General features: G+C 38.8%; 1 protein-coding gene across 1 annotated transcript in view; it reads left to right on the top strand.

Annotated features, from left to right (window-relative positions):
• The first annotated feature begins 913 nt into the window (after positions 1-913).
• The window catches only part of galnt9 (polypeptide N-acetylgalactosaminyltransferase 9), a 135,333-nt gene continuing 115,601 nt past the window's right edge, over positions 914-20,645 (top strand). Inside the window, exon 1 of the mRNA XM_088335570.1 lies at positions 914-1,777. Coding sequence (XP_088191696.1) covers positions 1,537-1,777 — 241 coding nt within the window. The 5' untranslated portion in view covers positions 914-1,536. The remainder of the gene's footprint in view (positions 1,778-20,645) is intronic.

Genomic DNA, 20,645 nt, shown 5'->3' with positions numbered 1-20,645 from the left:
CATGAAATCACTTTCCACTCCTGCATCCTTGTCCCCAATCCTGCTTCCTATTAAGTTATGTGTCCTGAACAATGTTGCTAAAAGTAATATAAAAGCAGATAGGCACGGTGGAAAAAATATATAAAGACCCGTTGAACTCAAGTGGTCATTGTTAACACATATTATTTATTGTCAATGATATCAGTGCTGTAGAACTATGTATGCACCAGTACTAGACATGGTGCTTCAGAGTAAACATGTAATAAAGACAAAAGAGAAAAAAAACATGGACATGGACAAAAACAATATTTACAACATAATGCTTGGAGACTGGCCTAAGTGGTATTTATAGTCAAATGTTCGGAAATTAAAAGTTCATCATAACAATTATCCAATGAAAAGAAGCTCAATAATATTTAGCTGCAACAAAAATCCCAAAATAAGTCACAAGGTATATAGTTTCACAGTTTTGTGAAAAAACATTTAGCTGTAACAAAAAAAAACACTCAATGCTTATCTAAATACTTAATACTTAATAGTATACACTTAAAAGAGAAAATATTCTACTCTCAACTTTTTAAGGACACCTCAAACAACACACCCCACCTTTAGGCATCAATTTTATGCTCTGTTTGACACAAACACCTGCAGCAAGTGTTTGGCATTTTTTAAATAAATCCAATGCATAAATACAGACTATTGTTTTGTTTTGAGTGTTTTTGCATGACTAATCCTCAAGATCTTGCCCTTTTAAATGGAACCCACTACCAAAATGTCTTTGCACGCGCACGCATTCTAGACATGGCAGCTAAAATAAGTAAATTGAGCTCGCACGTGAGCAGCAAACAGGAGTCGACGGCTGTTCTGTCAAGTGGAACTACTTTGTGCCGCTTATTGTATGCTTTAAACCCAATCCAGTTCATGACTATTCATGCAGGAGGCTGCGAACGTCAGAACGCTGCATATCGAGCTTTGAGCCTGCGTGGGGAAGAGGCAGCATCTCTCTCTCTCGATCACTGACGCGAAACATTGCTGCTTTGCAAGGTGAATCGGCTCGCAATCCTGCTCCGAGGACCTCAACAAAGGACTGCATTCGGCAAATGAGGATAGGTCCTCGTGTGTTATCTTCATATTTTGAAATTTGAAACATGCGCGCACACGGCGGAGTTAAGCTGCCCGATTTCACGTTCTCAGACGCATCGAGGGTGTTTTTGTTGTGATGCTCCGGGAAGATGGACGAGACATATCGGAGCTAACCGAGCGGGGATGCTTTCGGAACTGCTGTCGGCTATTTAAGACGAGAAACGCGTCCCCTGGAATCAAATCTTTGCTGTAAAAGTGGCTGCGACAGGAGCGAGCTTCTTCCAGCCTTGCAAGTCCACATCACGCCGCTTCATTTCGCCATGTCCCAAGTGAGCTGACCGTGGTGCTGAACGGATCACTCAGTTGCCCTCCGCGCGCTGACCTTTATCTTTTTCATTTTTCCTCCCACTAAAGTGGAGTTCAGGAGACACACATGAACAATTGTGACTCTGCGGCCGCTCGCTAGTCACGTTAATGGCAGTGGCACGCAAAATTAAAACTTTGCTGACCGTAAACATTTTGGTGTTCGTGGGGATCATCCTGTTTTCGGTCTACTGCAGGATCCAGGACCGATCTGAGGAGTTTGTCCAGATCGGACGCGCTTCTGAGCAGAGGCTGCGCGCCAGGCATGGCAAAGTTAACAACTTGGTGGACAGGCAGTCGATTCTGCAGCGGCTTGAAAGGCTGGAGGATGTCGTCTACAATCAGCTCAACGGTAGGGACGTGACTTCGGAATAGAATATCGTCTTCTTTCATGTGTAACGTGATTTATTTATTTTTACCCAAAAAAAACTCAAAGTTTGGGTGAGCGCTATACAGGAGGTTTTACAGTATTATCTCAAACAATTTATTGTAACGAGGTTCATTGGTGTAGTGCATGTGTGGTGCCATTGTTGATGCTGTGAGAGCGTCAAAGTCTATCCACTAGACCACCAGAGATCATAATGACTGATAAAAAGGCAATGAGTTTTATCTTATTTTCACAGTATATTTAGTTGATAGAGACACAAATTGTATTTTTTCATGCAGTCCGCATGTTACAATGACAATACATTAGTCAACTAAAATTTTTTAGAATATAATAGAATAATATTCATTGTCCTTGTAACCTCTGAACTGCACAACAAAATTAACATTCTTCTCTGGTACTGTGACTAAATTAGTGTGATTATGACAATTGTCTGCCTTTTTTAATATGCCATATGCACCACCACCTATCTATACAGTGGTTAGAATTCAGGGCTCTCACTTCAGCGACCCGGGTTCAGTTCCAACTTAATCCAACATCATAGACTTTGCTGAATTTTTGCTTTTGTTTATATTGTTTTGTACAGAATGCTATTAAAAGAAAAAGGGGTGCACGTTACACACAAGTGTGCAATATACACCATATGTGAATTACAATAACTTCCACTTTGATACAAGTCCTCCACATAATATGGATTTTTTTTAAATTACCTTTCTTTCGTGAAACAGTGGAACTGCCCTAACATTCAACCATGTATAAAGATAACTTTAGTTACCTAATAACACACCATTCCACATTGGAGAACACTAGTTGGCATACTTTAGTCATACACTCTATAGAGTAGATAATATTTAAAAAAAATTCAAATTTTTCCCAGTGAATTAAGTGAAGTAGTGAAGCACTTTATGATGGATGGAAAAGTCTGAAAAAGTGGGTTTTGAGTTTGAATTAAAAGATGGACAGGGTGGCAGCATTAGAGAGGTGAGTACGAGAGCTGAGAAGAATATATTAAAAGTAGTTTTCTGTCTACTGAACATTAAACAAAATATCAAAAGGAAAGTAAAAGGTAAATGGTCTGCATCTATATGGACTGAAGATCTCCCAAAGCGCTTTACAATGTGACTTTCCCTTTTACACACACTAACTAAACGATGGCAGCGTCAGCCATGCTCATCAGGAGCATTAGGAACTCAGTGTCTTGCCCAAGGACACTTTGATGTACAACAGGGGGAGCCAAGAAACGAACTTGCGACCTCTTGATCCCAAGACGAGCGCTTTACCTCTTGAGCTGTTAACCACAACATTTTGTTCCCCTTCTTTAAAATTGATTAATCAATTTAGCTGCTATGTTCCTGGTGACTGATGCCTGGCACATCTGTATTATTAAATTGAAAGAGTGGCATTACATTCAAGACGTTATGGAACAATGAAAAGACCCAACTGTCATATTCCATTATCCAAATTTTGTTTTTATACTTACCATATGGATTGTATGGACACTCAAAAATAGGACCAACAATTGTCGAATTATAGCTAGTCCCACTGTTTTCTACTACATCCATGTTCACATAATCAATTTCAAAGACATTCATCTGTGCCCTTTCCTGTCGTGTTCAATAGCTTAAAATCTTTGTTTGATGTAGTTCATTCTTGCCACCAGTAGAGAGCACAGATAATTCAAAAGCACTTAAATTGATGACACTTGCTTGAACCTTAAAAAAACCCTAACAAATTGGCCAATGTTGCAATACTGCATGTTGATGTAACATTCTTGCTGAAATGTCATTTTTTTTTATAAGGACAGTAAGTGCACGTCATTGTGTTTAGGTAATCACATCCCAAAACAAATGCCATGTTTATTTTAGACCCCCTAATATAGCATGTGTGTGGATGATTATTGGTCTTTATATGCTCAATGATTATAACCAGTTTGCATTGCAACGTGCCTTCAGATCCCCAGTGATCCTTAACAAAGTATTCCAAATATGTATTTTTTGCTGTATTGGTAGAAAAAAAGTTGACAAAGATAATGACTTTACAAATAAGCAAGTTGGTTGAACACAACTCATGGCAGAAATATCAGTCTGAAATTAATGAGGATGCACTGACTATAAAACATAGCTGGTGCTTGCTGTATATGAGTGTCAAGTACAGAGCACACCCCGCCATCTTTTCCAAGTGTAGAAGCGAAACACTATTTAATTTAATTTGATTGTATGTCAGCATTCAACATGTGGGTAGACCTTGTTGTCTGGAATGCAAATGATCTCCTGTGATTCTGTTTTGTGTTTCAGTCCCATGTCAATTATTGTAAATAATGTCTACAGGCTGACAAGATGCACAAGCATCATATTAAGTGATCAATATAGGAATAAAAATTTATTTTGCTCCAAGCATTACAGCAGAAATTGATATGATTAAAACAAATTTAGATTTTTTTTAGCCAATAAGTTTGCTTGTTTTAATAATATCCATTCAGAATTTTACTATAGTATAAAAAAAACAACTATCAAATGCACAGTTTTTTTCCATTCCTATACAGCCAAAAATAAAACATTTGGATTGCTAGCATACATAGTATACTCATTTGTAATATTATCATTTTTATTTTTTATGTTTTAAACTCTTTTTTATTCAAATAAAAAATAAAACAAGAATTGTATAATTGTTTTTCTTATTGTAATATATATTTTGAACTAATTTTCTGTGGAAATTTGAAAGGTAATATTCCAACATAATTGAATGACTGCAAATTATGATTTGCTCATTTTAATGATTGGTTGCTATACTACAATAATGATGATAATAAAAAAAGAGCCAACCTGAAACAATTAAAAAGTATTTTTCTTCTTAAATTGAATCATTAATTGAATTGAATTGAATTAATTGAATTATTATTTATTTTTATTCGTTTACGTCTCTATTGAAAATGAGCAAATATACCTGAAAACAGAAAAAAAAAGATTTAACTTTGATAGTGAACTATTTCATTCATTTCTTTATGTGATATTTTTCTAACTGGACCTTTGGCAATTGTTAGCAGCAAATGTTAATTATTTCATATGAATTCATTCCTTGGGTGAGACACTGAATCCCTAATGCCCCCAATAAGTAGGTCGGCGCCTTGCATGGCTGCATGGCCGCTTTTGGTGTGTAAGTGTGTGTGAGAATGGGTAAGTGTGAAGCACATTGTAAAGCGCTTTGGGAGGTCTTCATTCACTTGAAAAGCGCTATATAAATGCAGACAATTTACCATTTAGCAATCTGCTGGATATTCTCGTATTAGAAACATGTAATTTGATATCAGAAAAATAAAAATGTCGTTACAGCAATCCATAATTATTTGGAAAAACTGCCGCTTTGATATATATACGACTTTATTTTAACATATCTAGGGTCCTAATTCTTTTTCTAGGTAGTTTTAATGTTTCAAAAATTCAAGGGGTTTTGGTATTTGTTACTACTAAACTTTTTGTGCCCAACCCCGCTATGGCTAACGATTATGCTGGCTCATGTGTTAATAATTTCCTGTCCCCATTGTTTCGTCACTAACCCCTTGACGAAAAACTATATTCTATTTTAGGCCAGGGTTCACTAGGGAAGTCGCTTATATCTACTCTTTGTTATCAAATGCCGCGAAGTGCTCCTATTTTGACATACATTTATTAAATAACAACTTATTTTGTTACTATGTTGTTACTACATTGTTACCAGGATTTTATTATTAGAAGTTAAGTCAACCACTAAAAACATAATGTCACTTAGAAATCTAGTTTACAACAACATTGTAAGGACCTAATAGTGATGAGTTACTTTACTTTTAGAACCTGTTTGCGCGCTACTCAGGTTTATCATTGTGCTACCCGATGCCAGCAGGCCCCCAGTTGGAGAACCCTGTTATAGGCCATCTTACCAAGAGACAAATTGTAGTGATTTTTTTTTGTAGTCATCCCTTGCTTTCCCAATTATCAATACATTCCCTATTTGAAATTATATTCCAAGCCACGTCCCTGACCGCCAGGCTTAGCAAGTTATCTAGGATATGCCCTGAAGAATAAAGTTCAATACTGGTATCGACCTGGAAAAAGTGGTCTGAAGTGTAATCCGATTTATATATATGAGAAATAGTGTAACATAGTATTGGGCGATGAATAAGTGGATGCACCATCTCTGCTTGAAAGCATTCACACACGATCAATGCATGCTTTTTTTTTTTGTTGATAATCTTAATAACCCCAAACATAATATTCATCATCTTTAGGTGACCCCCATTTCATTGGTGGAAAAGCCGTAGCCTGAAGTGGGCCTCCAAGTGCCTCTCACTATGTCCAGCAGCGATATGAAGTAATCACCCGTGCCATTTCCTCTGTTGTTTATTGCCTTGCAGTGGCATGTCACGGTAGTTACACCCAGGTTCAATTAGATTTGAAGGACATAAACAAGTCCTGGAATTGTACTTTTGATGGCGGGCAAGCCCGACTCAGAGTAAAAAAAAACCTTCAAAAATGGTTAGCAGCTTCTTTTGCTGCACGGAGCATCAACGTGACGGTTTTCGGCTCCCAACCCGAGTTGTGAATGCAGCCGCCGCTGTTGGCGTTTTTGCTAATCAGATGAAAACGTTTTAAGCTTGTTAACCGGCTTACCAAGCCATGTTTTGACCTGAAATAGTGCATTAAAGTCAACAAATGCTGTATCGTCTCTCCAGTACTTGTATCAGCCTCATTGTTACCATGCGCACATGATTAACTATTAATGTTGGAATGTTCTTACTTCTGAATGCTTGTTCTATTTGTGTATCGAGTCAATTCAATCTATTTATTGCATGCCTGCTCTGTCTGCTTCTGCTACAGGCTTGGTTCTTTATGAAACGTTCCAAAGTGTTTTGCTAACTATAATTATCATGGTTCTATGTGATTGACTCGACCTGTTCGCACATCTATATCAAAGACTAACATTTTATTCTGATGTCATAATGGCTACTGCTTATTGATCTAATCTAAAATTGTATTGTTTGTCCAAGGGAATTAAATAATATGAATTGCTGTGTAAATCCCTGATGTCTTTATCTTTCTATGTAGGATCTGATAGTACAAAATATACTGATGTATATTTGAAGTATTTTCTTGCTTGAGTGAAAGTTGAAAGTAGGGCAATCTACAGAGCCTATAACTTGATGCCTTGTTGGAAAAGTTTAGAGCCAAAATCTATTTCTTTGAAGTGATGACACTGCTGTGCAATATGGCCAAAATGCATCCCCGCAAAAGATAGTTATATAAAGATGATATCTATAGTTTTTGCGAAAATGACTACATTTCTTTTTGTACTTTTTGAGCTGTTCATGAATAAACAATTTTGTTAATGATGAAAATCGACATAAATGAATAAAAATGGAGTAGTGATTGTTAGAAAATTGATATTGCCTTCAGTCCTATTTATGTGAGTTTTCAAGTTCATTTCCGTTCTTTGAATTTAACACATTAATATTTGAATCAAATGAATCGTTTTGTGGTAATTAATGCACTTTATGATTATCCATATATTTAAAAGCACTTATTTACTTCTTGTTTTTTTCATTTGTCGCGACAAAATATCAGTTTATCTAGTCGTTACACAGTTTTTACATTATTCCAAGTGGTGTTCTAATTTACCGTTGGGAAAGAGGTGCTGAGTCTTATCAAACCACCTGCAGGATTCAGTCTGGATGATAGACAGGTGTTAAGCTGGTGCATTGGGAAATTTCCACTAACTCTTTTGTTTGTCCATTCAGTTATGAAAATATAATACCATCAAGACATTTTCTGTTCTCATTATTCTGTTCTGTTTTATTCACATTATTAGTTTTATTGTGATAAAGAAAAAATAAAACTGCTCACTCCAGCGCTTGTTTTTACCCTTCTCCTGACCCAGATGTTCATTCAAACACGTAGAAAATCTATCATCCAAAATTCTAAATAAGGTCAATAAAATAATACTATTAACATTTTTAAGGGATAAGTCTCATTTAACGATGTATGCCAATTTGTCAGTTAGAGTAATAAATGAGTCCTATCATCAGACTTGAGTCTTTTTAGGGGAACATAGTTTAAAAGTCAAGGCATTTGGGTCAAATTATTATGATGACCTATAGACAAGATTTTTCATGATCCTGTCCTGGATTTTGTAAAAGCAGAATTGCAACACACAATTATGACTCACTCAGCTTAGCTATGCAAGCCCTTGGTGGCACCTGCTGGCAATCATTACCATAGTTAACATTTACAGCAACCTTGCCTTAGGCACTGTATAGTATGTTGACTATGCAGCTATATTGGATGTCGCAAAGGGAATAAATGTGACATTTTTCCCATTTATTTATTCCTTAGAGAGGAACCCTCAAGTCCGATCTCGGGAAATTTAAAGCTGAACCGTTACTTGTGATAGTATTATCATTTCAAGTCAGAAATTTAAAAAAAAACTACGAAAGAGAAAATGTATTTATTTTTTATGTCAGACGATTTGCGACCAACCGGCTTTGTTCATGGACATTGTCTTTTCGGAACACAATTAACTTAAATATGTTTGTTTACCTGAATGCAATATTTTGGTCTTAACACTATTAGTAGAAGTCGAACATAAATGGGGAAAAGAAAAAGTAGCGTTGCATGCTACTATTAGCCATATTCTTGTTATCTTTGTTCAGTCCACAATAACCATTCAAATGAAAACAAAAGAAAAAAAATAGTATTCATCTTCTTTTAATCCGTACTGTTCGTCTGCCCTGTGATGCAGAATGGAGACTATGCGATCCTTTAGTGGTGGAGCAGTTTTGCCGAGCACCACCGAGTTTTATATAATGCCATATGGCCAGTATTATTATGATGGATATTTATTGAAAGCTGCATTCGGCCAGGACAATGTTTAAGAGGGGAAGGACAGAAAATGGTGTGCAAAGAAAGAAATAAGCATAGAGAAGAGGGAAGATATTAGGAAACAAAGGGCAATATATTTGCTCTGGTTGTGCTTAAGTCAAATTATTAGGTGCATTTCTTTCACAATCTAAAGGTGGAGCAATTCCCCTGTCCAGGCTTCCATATGTAGCTCGAAAATTGGTAGTCAGCTGCCGAGGTCTGCTTTGTGCATTGTGGTGTTTTTCAGACCCAAGAGATTTTTATACAGACCTAGCAGAAACTTCTTATAAAAAATTACCTAGAAGTCAGATAGAATTTCTGACACTGACATTTTGGTGTACTTGGTGTGTTCATTTATGCATTTAATTTTGATCAAATACATTCTGAATAGTCATTCGGTGGAGTTGGCAAACGTTAAGACATATTTTTGCTGTAATGAATTGTATCCATTCATTTTGGTGTATATACTAAAGCAGTGGCATGCGGTAAGGTTGGTCTATGGTGAAGATCAGTCAGATTTAGAAAAAAATGAACCTACAGATTATTCATCAATTTTTTGGCAGGGCAAGAAAGCAAAATATAAACTGCAGTTAAAAATAATGGGGGAAAGGACCTGTTGTGGTCTTACCTTATAATTAAGGTCTATGTGTTGTTCTTTTTTAATAAAAGCATCGGTAGTAAGGTAATAATCGATCAAAAACCGGTCCACCAACGAAAATAATAAAATAAGTGCTGGATAGCTTGATTTCCTGTTTGTTTGCAAATACTGTCCCATGTTTGCAGCTGAGGTGTGTGCCAACTCAGAATACTTGGTCTCACTACTCCCCTCTGCCACAATGCAAGAGAATTGTGTGCCTCACCCTGCATCTGCAGACGTTGTTGTGGAAAATAGACTTGCATTTGTAGAATAGAGTTGCATACATTTAGAAATGTAGAAAAACCTGCTTACGTTGCTTACAGTAGTGAGGGAATGTTGACATCATTCGAGAAGATCCTTGAAAAGATAGTCGAGTTTCCCAAAAAGGGCATGAGACCTGCAAGGCCTTTCTTCAAGGACTCTGAGCAAACTGAGGCAACAACATGTCCTAATAAGGGTACGAACAACATGTCCGTGTTGATTACTGAGGACTAGGGCCGCCTTTTGGGCTGAAGCTATAAAAGCATTGTTATGTCTGGAGTTCTCTGAGTTCTTTTGGGATGACGAAATAAAAGGCTCCCCCTCATGGCTGGTTCCCGATGTACTTAATTCAATCACGAAAGAAGACTTAAAAGATTATCGAACCTACAATTTCTCCTACATTAAATGGCGCCCCAACGTGGTTTTTGGCTCAAATTTACTTCTTGTCGTGAATGCTGCCCCGACGAGCGGTTGAGGTAAGGACAAGGTTTCTCTTTCCTTTCCTTGCTTGTCGGGGTAAGTGAAGTACATTGGAGCATGTGACGTGAGGGCTAAATTATGAAAATGCGTGCACGTGGGTAATCCGTCTGTAGTCCGGCAACAAGTTGGACGGATTGTATGAGTTGATATGAGGTTTATGTCCGGAGACAATCTTGTGCTCAGGGACTGTTGTGATGTTTTTGGTCGGGCTCCGGGGAGTCTAGATGAAGTAACAGTGAACTAAGTGTCGGTGTTTGTGCATTTGGTGACGGTTCGGTTCTCCGTGGTGATGTTGAAGGAGATCGGTCTAGAAGGCGATGATGAGGAGTCATCGGTTGCTGATATTTTCGGTGACAGAGAGTAACGATCTGTTAATGGTCATACGGGGGTGTGTGTTTTTTATGTGGAGAGTTATACCGGCAGAGGTTAATGAGCAGATGTTCAGATGTTGTATTATTGAGATGACTTCGCGTATGAACAGCGTCTGAGGAGCTGTGTGTGTGCTGACGTTTTTTTTTCATTCTGAGCGATATCTCGCTCGGGAATTTTCTTGTGATAATCTGCCGATCCGTGGCGATGTTAAAAGGAGATCAGTCTAGAAGGCGATGATGACACGTCATCAGTTGCTGATATTTTCAGTGACGGAAAGTAGACGATCTATTAATGGTCCTACGGGGATGTGTTTTTTATGTGAAGAGTTGTACCGGCAGAGGTTAATGAGCAGATGTTTAGATGTTGTATTATTGAGATGACTTCGCGTATAGACAGCGTTGGAGGAGCTGTGTGTGTACTGACGTTTTTTTTTCGCTCTGAGCGTTATCTCGCTCGGGAATGTTGGCTGTTGGTGTGTGCGTGAGTTGCTTGGTGTGCGTCTTTGCCTTTTGCGGTCTTGTGTGTATCTTTCGCGCGTCTGAATGCGTGTTAGGGATGGGAGTGTGTTTGAGACAGTTGTAATCGAACTTTGTGTGTGGGGGTGTGTGCCAGCTGGCGATAATTGTGCGTGTGTCTCTCTGTATGTGGATGTGTGTTCTGTTCGGTTCGGTTTCTCCTCCGCTCGCTCGAACCCGCCCGCCGGAGTGAGTGTGTGCGGATGATTTCTTAACTGTTTAGGGGCTGGGACGACGCTGTGCGGAGGAGAACCTTTGTTTCTTTTTGTCTGTTTTGTTTTTCGTTTTGTTTGCCGTTGGGAGGGGAGTTAAAGACGTATGGATGAAAGATGGAGTGACTGCTTATTCTCGCGGGCGAGGACACAGTGGTAGTAGAGAGTGGTTTAACGGCATGAGGGGTTTTGGGAAGCAGTGAAACCGGGATGAGAAAATATTGCGCGATTGGTGTGTGAGATAAGTGTAAGATACTTACGTTACTGGGGAATACATTGGGATGAATGATTCGTCCAGCGCTTCGTCTGCGTGTGGCCTTTTGATTTGTGAGATCTTGTTCCGTTAAAGGTATAGTTTGGGTAAATTAAGAAAACGATTTGTCAAGCATTTTCAAAAGACAATAAGGAGCAGATTACTCGATCTTGAGAAAGACCATGAAAAATTTAAGAATTTAATTGCTAAGATGATGTCTTCATGGTCATTTAACCTAGACTAAACATCCGAGTTTGTAAACATGACTGATTTAACAGGATTCTGAAGTCAAACGGACTGTTGAAAAGGGCTGAAGATGGACAGAAAAACAAGCAAAGAACAAACAAAAACGTTCACTCATCCGTTGTCTGCGCCGCTTGTCTACAGCAGGGTCGTGGGGACACTGGAGCACATCCAGGCTGTCCTCAAACAGTGAGCAGGGGGCAATCTGAACTGATTGCAGCCAGTTTCGAGGAGAAAGAGGAGGAAAACTGGGCACGACCAAGGTCAGTGTTGCACTGATAAGGCTCATGGACACATTCCTGCAGCATATTGCGCTGGAACGTCACAATGGACTGAGCCAGACGTCCAAGGCCGAGGCGGTGATAACGAACAACACGAGTCTGCATTGAATCACGTTAGGATCTTGTTGATTGACGTGGTGTTTACAAATCTGAGGAATATTGATACGTTTGGATTGTAAATTATTTTATTTTTAACACAGGAATACTGCTAAAATTGTATTTTGAATCTGCTTTCCAGGGAAACGGTGATGTGTCTCCAGATGCAGGAGCATCAGGAGGATTATTAAGGAGAATAGGTAACAGGGGGAATACCTTTGTAAAATAGCTGGAGAAATAAGGTTACAGGTCTCCGTATTTACAGGCCACGGTAGACGGAGTGCTCAACCAGTATATGAAATCTGTGCAGAGAACAATATCAGGAGCAGTTCAATCAAAAGATCTGGGTGCGGAAACAGTAATACAGTTTTTGATCAGAGAAGTTATTCCGCGATTTGGTATACCGTCTGAAATAAGCTCAGATGGTCGTAATAAGCATTAGTTCAAAAGGTCGTGGAAAGAGTAAATGGAATATTAAAATCAAAGATGAACAAGATCTGTGTGAGTACTAGGCTCAACTGAGGGGATGCGCTACAGTTAGCGCTGATGAGTTATCGCATGCAAACTCATTGGATCACGCATTTACCACCGCATGAAATGCTAACAGGCAGACCAGCGCCGCATCTGGGAGGTCCCTACAAGGGACCGCCACTTGGGCAACTACAAACTGAACTGAGAGACTGTATGAGACAATTGACGGCTGTCATCTACCGGCTGGTTAAGAGACGAGAGTCCAAGGTCGAACGACCGTTTGAGAAGACGGTGGTCCCAGGGGATCTCGTCTACATCAAGGTTTCGTCGAGAGTGGAACCAACCGAGGCATAAGGGACCGTACACCGTCGTGAGGGCAACGCCGACCGCAGTCCGGGTCGAGGGCAGCTCAACCTGGTACCAACTGAACCACTGTACCAAGGCTCACGCTGCCACCGTCAATGGGATCAACCAGGATCAACAGGGCAGTAATGTTAAATTAGGAAAACAAGATGTGTATGATAAAGTGGTGTGTGGTAATAAGTTGTTTGATATGGTTGTTACTAGGAGCAGAGCTCGAGAAATCGCAACGGCGAATGGAAATCGCGGGTCCGGAAGTGCAGACCTTGACGCATCAAAAAGACAGCAGCCCGGTTAAGTGTGACACTACTGTACAACATACCAAAACGGTTGAGAATTTCGAAAGTACAAGTACATTTTACCTCATGAAGGGCTCATTGGCCCTGAGGTATGGGAGCTCGGAAGTACCAAAATTAAATTATCACGGAAAAAAAAAAAAAAAAAAAAAAAAAATTGAGATAAGACGAAAACGTGTAAAATATAATTTGTAAAATATGGTGTCATGAGAAACATGCACTCAAAACCTTTTAAAGGGACAGTGTGTATAAATTGACCCCAAGATGTCTCTGCATTGTGTAGTGCAACCGAAATAAAAGTGCTTAACAGGATAAAAAAGGAGAGTCACAGTGCCCAAAGAAGCACTATTTTCTTCTAATTATTGTGTCATATCCACTGCCCCTAGGTGATGCTCATGTTATGGAAAACTCCAGTAACTCCAGTTTACAGTCACGTTGTCACACCAGCAGTCCCTGTTTTGGATGTAAATTACTAAAAATACTTTATAAGGAAGCTGATTAAACAATTTAGGTTCACTATCGAGACATTTTTGATAGAAACTCACAGGAAAAAACTTTAACCCAAAACGAACGTTAACGTTTTATCCAGAATCTGTAGCGAAGCAACTCAAACAATTTGATTGGGTGGGTGTTAGGAACTATAAACAGGACATGCGCATTTTACTCCATTGCCCAGCGCTAAAAGTAAATACTAAGTATCTTCAGTTTTAGGAATTTTTGACATTTTCACAAAATTAACTTTGAGACAAAACGACAGACAAAATGAGCCTCAGCACTCATAAGTGACGGCGGGAGGGAGTCGAATTTTAAGTCCTACACCTCTATTGATATGGAACACTCAAACGTCACACAGTGAAATTAAATTCGCTGAAAGAAAAACACCGTAGAAGTACTACGACAGTAATACGGTAATGCAGAAATGCCACTAGTGATATACTACATAGTTACTGAACGGGTTAACATATTGTAACTGACAATTAAATTTGGCATGACACTCCATCATCAAAGTGAGGTAAAGGAACGGAAAAGATAAGGTTTAATACAGTATTTACAAAAAACAAAAAAACAAAAATACATACCACACAATACATAAAAATTGTATTATAAAAAGAAATGTGCTGAGCACGGGGGTAAACAAGTTAATCGAACACATTTTTCCACAATTGGGTCAGAATTAAACCTCTAGGGTTTAATCCGGCTATTCGGTTGCAGTTAACCAAAAGGGAACAAGAAATGAGATGGCAAAGTATTACAATAATATAAATGGAATTACTAGGAAACGAAATATGGAGCTTACAAACAGGAACATAGTATATGGTGTAGCTATAATTCTAAAAAGACCAACTACAGAAATCCTGCAAGAATACTGCTACAAAACTACAACAGCATTAATACTAGCACTACTAAAGGAATCCTTCGAACATAAAGCCTCAGGTGTACTACAACCTACTTTGAAAATATTACAGAATCTTATTTTGTAAATATTATAAAATACTACTGCAGGAATGGTTGAGTTAAGTGCAGACTGGACCAGAACTCAATCGCATAACGACCAGTTACTCTTATTTAGCAAAATTGTCCAACACCCAGGGACAAAACAAAACAAAAACAGGCTTACAGGCAAACAGGAACTCAGACTAGGAATACTCACAAAACCATAACCAAAACTCGGTAGTTGTGTAGGCGCATGGCTTCAATGTGCACTGACTTAATTAAACTAAGTAAATTAAAATTTGTGGGCCATCTGTCTTGTCTCATGTTTTATGTTTGTTCAATGTTGTAAGTGTTTGTATTCTTTCCTGTATTCTTATCTTTCTTGTCTTATATGGTTGTCCAGCGCTGGCGTTTACTCGGCCCACGTAACTGAAAGAAATAACAGAAAACTATCGAAGGAAAAAGAAAAAGGAAGAACTACAGTGCTCATTGTAACGAGAAAAACGTTTTTTAAAGAGTATGACGGTTTGAAATGTATTGTTTTGGATGGAAACGATAGCACATCTCGTTAGGAATCTAAAACGTTCGTTTTTTGGGAAATCGTTTTGACACTAAGGGTGTGCAACGTAACGTCCGAGAGCCTATGGAGTTCCCGGAAAATAAATGTTTTTCAGTTGGAAAACGATGAATTTAGGGGTGAAAGGTTTAGAAAAATTATGTTGAGTTATTTTAAATGCATTAAGTTAATGCCAGAACCACACCATGAAAAGATGGAATAGTGACAGAAAATGAATAAAAATGTTTCGTTTTACTGTTAAGAATTGGAGAATTAAGGAATGTAAAGACGAGGAAAAAATCCAATTGAGTGAATTGGGATAGATTAATGTGAGATGAAGGCATGGTTATAAGATCAATGCACGTCAATTTCACATTAAGTAGGCGAAGCTAAAATAGTAGATTTAGTTGGTTTGGTAAAGAAATAAAATGAGAATAAGGTAAAATTAATTGGGATGGTTATATGTCAATTTCCCATTTGGACTAGTGGGCTAAAAAGCAAGTGCTAATATTCAATATTCAATATTTATCTGGATAACTCCGGATGAGACCGCAGACTGGATTAATTACATTTATTAATTTATTACAACCAACGACGTTTTATTTATTACACTAACAAGGCCTTTAGTACAATAGGAGAACGTCATGATTTTTATCTGGCGGCATCAACGGTCGGGAAAACCTACACTATATGATGGAGCATCTGAGGGAATGGACACATACAATGATCTGGACTAAATGAAATATCTAATAGTAATTTCGGTTGACACACAACACACAAAAGCGCTAGGAATAAAAGCTACAAATATGATGTTTTCTAATTGTGATTCTCTTGTTGGTATGTCACACTGCCGGGGAGTATGCTGCTGTCTAGGATGGTCAGGATGCATCGTCGCTTCCGGGTTTTGGGCTGCATGGAAACTGCGCGTGATGCCTGCTGGGATGAACACTCACTCCAACATCTGACTTCACGACACCCGTTGACGAATACGACAATGCATGGTCTTCAAATTGTTCACGGGGGTCAGGCCAAAGGCCAATGTGTATACTGTATCACTATCCAGTCATGCACTCATCTTGAAATGTATCAACGACTGTTACCAAAATTTGTTATCACTTATCAGTTCAATTATTCATTTACCTTTATCACGTACCGATCAACCGTCGACGGTCTACGTGTATAATCCAGTATGTACGGATAAAGATAAATGAAGGGGGGGGTTAGTGCATGGGTCAGATGTTTGGAGTGTTGGGGGTTTTTTTTTTATCGAAACATGAATAACAAGAGTTGGGATAATCGCAGCAGGCTGACCGCCAGGAATTTATTTTTATTTTTTGATTCCGATAATTCTGTCCGTGTAGCTATGATTTAGGATATTTTACCACTACCCTGTATTGATTTTTCAATTTTAATTTCCATTCAAAGTGGGAGTATAAACTCCCAAAGGGGGGATATGTTGTGGAAAATAGACTTGCATTTGTAGAATAGAGTTGCATACATTTAGAAATGTAGAAAAACCTGCTTACGTTGCTTACAGTAGTGAGGGAATGTTGACATCATTCGAGAAGATCCTTGAAAAGATAGTCGAGTTTCCCAAAAAGGGCATGAGACCTGCAAGGCCTTTCTTCAAGGACTCTGAGCAAACTGAGGCAACAACATGTCCTAATAAGGGTACGAACAACATGTCCGTGTTGATTACTGAGGACTAGGGCCACCTTTTGGGCTGAAGCTATAAAAGCATTGTTATGTCTGGAGTTCTCTGAGTTCTTTTGGGATGACGAAATAAAAGGCTCCCCCTCATGGCTGGTTCCCGATGTACTTAATTCAATCACGAAAGAAGACTTAAAAGATTATCGAACCTACAATTTCTCCTACAACGTTCAACACAGTAATATGTTAAATATATATTATACCAATTATATAAGTAATATTCATAATGTAATGTAAAAAAATTAAGCCAATACATAATAAGAACACATTGCCTCACCTGCCTCCTCTGACTGCACAGCACAGTACTAGAGAAAAACATTTTTTGGGACTCTTCATTTTAGCCGATATTTGCACTCCCACCCCACCCTATGTCTTGTCCTTTGTCATGAAAGGGACACAGGAACTGTTCTCCATTAAAAATTGTTGTACTTGCCATTGTGTAAAATGTCCCAAAACGGCAATAAATTCGCAAAAAAATGTATGTGGATATACTGTACCTACTTAAGTAACAGGCCAACTCCACCTTGAACTGATCAGAAGCCACATATGGACAACTACATCAATGGACAATTAGACATATTTGGAAATATGTGAGAAAGCCAAACAAAGGCATCCGAAATATCGGACAAGTAAACTACAAACTCAACTACAGCTCAGGGCATTCTGTAAAACGATAGAGGGTCTCAGCCTGTGAAAGTTTTTGCATTATACCTGAGCCCCTTATTCAATATTCCTTTGTTGGAGTTCACACCAAGCTCTTTTCGTCAGCTATGCAAGGCACTCTCAGCGTCTTGTTCCCGTATGAAGGTACTGATAGGATGGGCCCAGCTGCAGAACCTGATACGCTTCTTATCTATAATGCCCAATTATAGCCCCCCCCCCCCCCCAAAAAAAAAAAAACAGCTGTTGCCATTCCAAGGCATGATGAGAAAGGACACTGTATCTTAACGATGCAAATCACTGCCTGCAAGAGAGCAGTATGTAGCGTATTGCTCGCAACAGCGCGGCGCCGCATTATGGAAAAAGGAAGGCTGAAAGAAGCAAAAGGACACATATATATTCTAATGAAGATATGTAGATGAGGCTGTGCGTGACGAACCAGTGTTGCGAGCGGATACAAATCAATTCTTCTCAGCCTTGACAAATGGGGATAATAGATTCAGTGGCTTACCTGAAAATCAGCAGCCAGCCACTCAATAGAATATGTTTCAAAAAGTGGATAGTGTTGCTCCTTTTGGCACTGTTTGCCTAAAGTCATGGACATTGTGTTATCGCAAGAGTCCATGCGTGAAAGACATTAACAAAGTGGATTAATTATACTGCATGTTCAGCCACTCACACACACACACTCAGTTCACTTAAAAGTTATCTTATTTGACAAGGGCCAATCATCGGTCAACTTTTGCATTTTTTCAAACAGTCTAAAGCAATCAGGGAGGCAGGAGAAGCTGTGCCTAGACTATCTGAACGGGAATATGAAATTAAAAATATATTAAATGCATTTTTTTTCAATGATAAAGTGTGTTATATTGCATACTTTTGGACATTGTATTGTGAATAGTATTAATTCCATTAGTATGTAATGTATTACTGTGCTGGGCAGCACGGTGGGGCAGTGGTTAGAGCATGTGCGGCACATTTCATGAGATCGAACTTTTCTGTGTGGAGTTTGCATGCTCTCCCCGTGCTTGCGTGGGTTTCCTCCGGGCACTCCGGTTTCCTCCCAAATTCCAGAAACATGCATGTCAGGTTAATTGGCCGGTCCAAATTGTCCCTAGGTGCGAATAAGTGAGCAATTTGTCTGTCCCTGTGTGCCCTGCGACTGGGTGGCAACCAGTTCAGGGTGTCCCCTGCCCACTGCCCAAGGACGGCTGGGATGGGCTCCAGCACCCCGGTGACCCTACTGAGTGTAAGCGGTGCAGATAATGAATGAATGAATGAATGAATGAATGAATGAATGAATGAATGAATGAATGAATGAATGAATGAATATTACTGTGCTGAGCAGATACAGAGTGAGGCACGCAATTCTATTGCCGGATGGCAGAGGGTGATCATGAGAGCAATGATTCTGATTTGGTGCACACCTCAGCCCCAAACAATAAAATCTGTGATCGCATTAACAAACTAATATCAAGTCAAATCGTCCAGTATTTTTTTTTCCTGGATGCATAAACTTTCTTTCAAAATGGATTATTACCTTTCTATTGAAACTTTAATTTAAAATGATTGTTGTTACTTTAAAGTTTAGTAGACACTCAAAATAAGGAGAGGAGATATCAATTAATTTGAAAAGTCCGGTTTTAGACTGTTCATGCTGAGTATCGTTTTAAAGTTGGTATCGTCAAGTCGTGTTTTTTTGTACAGTATAGCCCATAATGACAAAAAGTCTCAAAGGGCCGCACAGACCACCTTTACAACATCCCTTGACCTGAAACTGCATGATGGCTTACATCTTATATAAGTGCTGGTACGATTGCTCAAAATGCATGCACTGTGCAACAACCAGGCTCATCCTTCTCCCTCAAGGACAAAAAGACTAGAGTATAAGTCAACATCGCTCATAAGCTATAGCATATAAGTGTGTTTTAAGGATCAATATAAACAGTTCAACTAAGAGTAGTACATGACAGTAATCGAGATGTGAGTTAACAAATACAATTTTAGTCTCCGCATCTGACTGGGACAGCACAGGGGGAATCTTGGCAATGAAACAAGCTGGAAAAAAGCTATTCCTGTACTAATCTTAACATGTATCTGAAATGATAAATTAAGGTCAAATGTCACACTTACATTTTTGACCGAGTCACTCTGGGTGATATTAATTGTCAAAGTTCAGAGCAGAACAAGTCACAATATTGGGCTGTACCAATAATTAACATTTTATTTTTTTCTGGGTTAAGGCGCGATACATTAAGTGTCATACATATTTTTATCTCAATGATCCAGGCGTACAACATAACGGAGCACTTTCCTCCATCAGCATATGCAGTTGAGTGCCATTTGCATTGCAAAGGAAACTAATATCATACGTGCGAATGATATCACCTAGCGGAAGCATATATATATATATATATATATATATATATATATATATATATATATACTGAAAAGGAGGGGATAAAGTTCTGAGCCCTGCGGAATGCCACATTTTACAGTCAAGGGGATTGCTAAATAAACAGTCCCATATTTCTGCTGTACCCTGTGTCTTAATTTTAGAGAATTGGTAAAGAAAAAACATAAATAGAACACCCAAGCAATTTTTAAAAAGTAATGCACTTTTGCATGTGCCGCAAACACATTCTATTTCCTTGACATTCTTGATTGTTACCCAGAATACTACTAGACTAGAAGCTATTCAACCCTTGATTGTGGCCATTGTTACACAAAATTATTTATTGTGGTCAAAGAGTGGTAGAGGACCACAAAGATAAACCAAAAAAAGAGGGGCTGACAAAATACGGGCAAGCGATATTTCGCTTCCGAGTCTCATGCATAGAGAGAGAGACCCTCTCGTTTGTCGCCTTTGGCTGCGGAGGGTTTCTGTGTTGTTTGGCGGCACGACTAAGGTGCCAGATGGCCGTACTGTGACGCAAGCTCCACCCAGAATTGTCAAAATGCCACCACCGTGACTGGAGAAGGGCATGTTGAGTCACTCTCATGGGAAAAACCTGTTTTCTTTTCCGTTTTTGTTCAAATCTTCAGTGGTGTTTAGTATTTCAAGCTCGCATAAATAGTATACAAAAACTCATTAACCCAAATGATCGATTT

The sequence above is a fragment of the Urocampus carinirostris genome, chromosome 5, assembly GCF_059441175.1.
Source record: "Urocampus carinirostris isolate Australia breed hairy pipefish chromosome 5, RoL_Ucar_1.0, whole genome shotgun sequence".
Classification (NCBI taxonomy): Eukaryota; Metazoa; Chordata; class Actinopteri; order Syngnathiformes; family Syngnathidae; genus Urocampus; species Urocampus carinirostris.
Note: the sequence above shows the minus strand (reverse complement) of the source record. Positions and strands in the feature narration are given on the sequence as shown.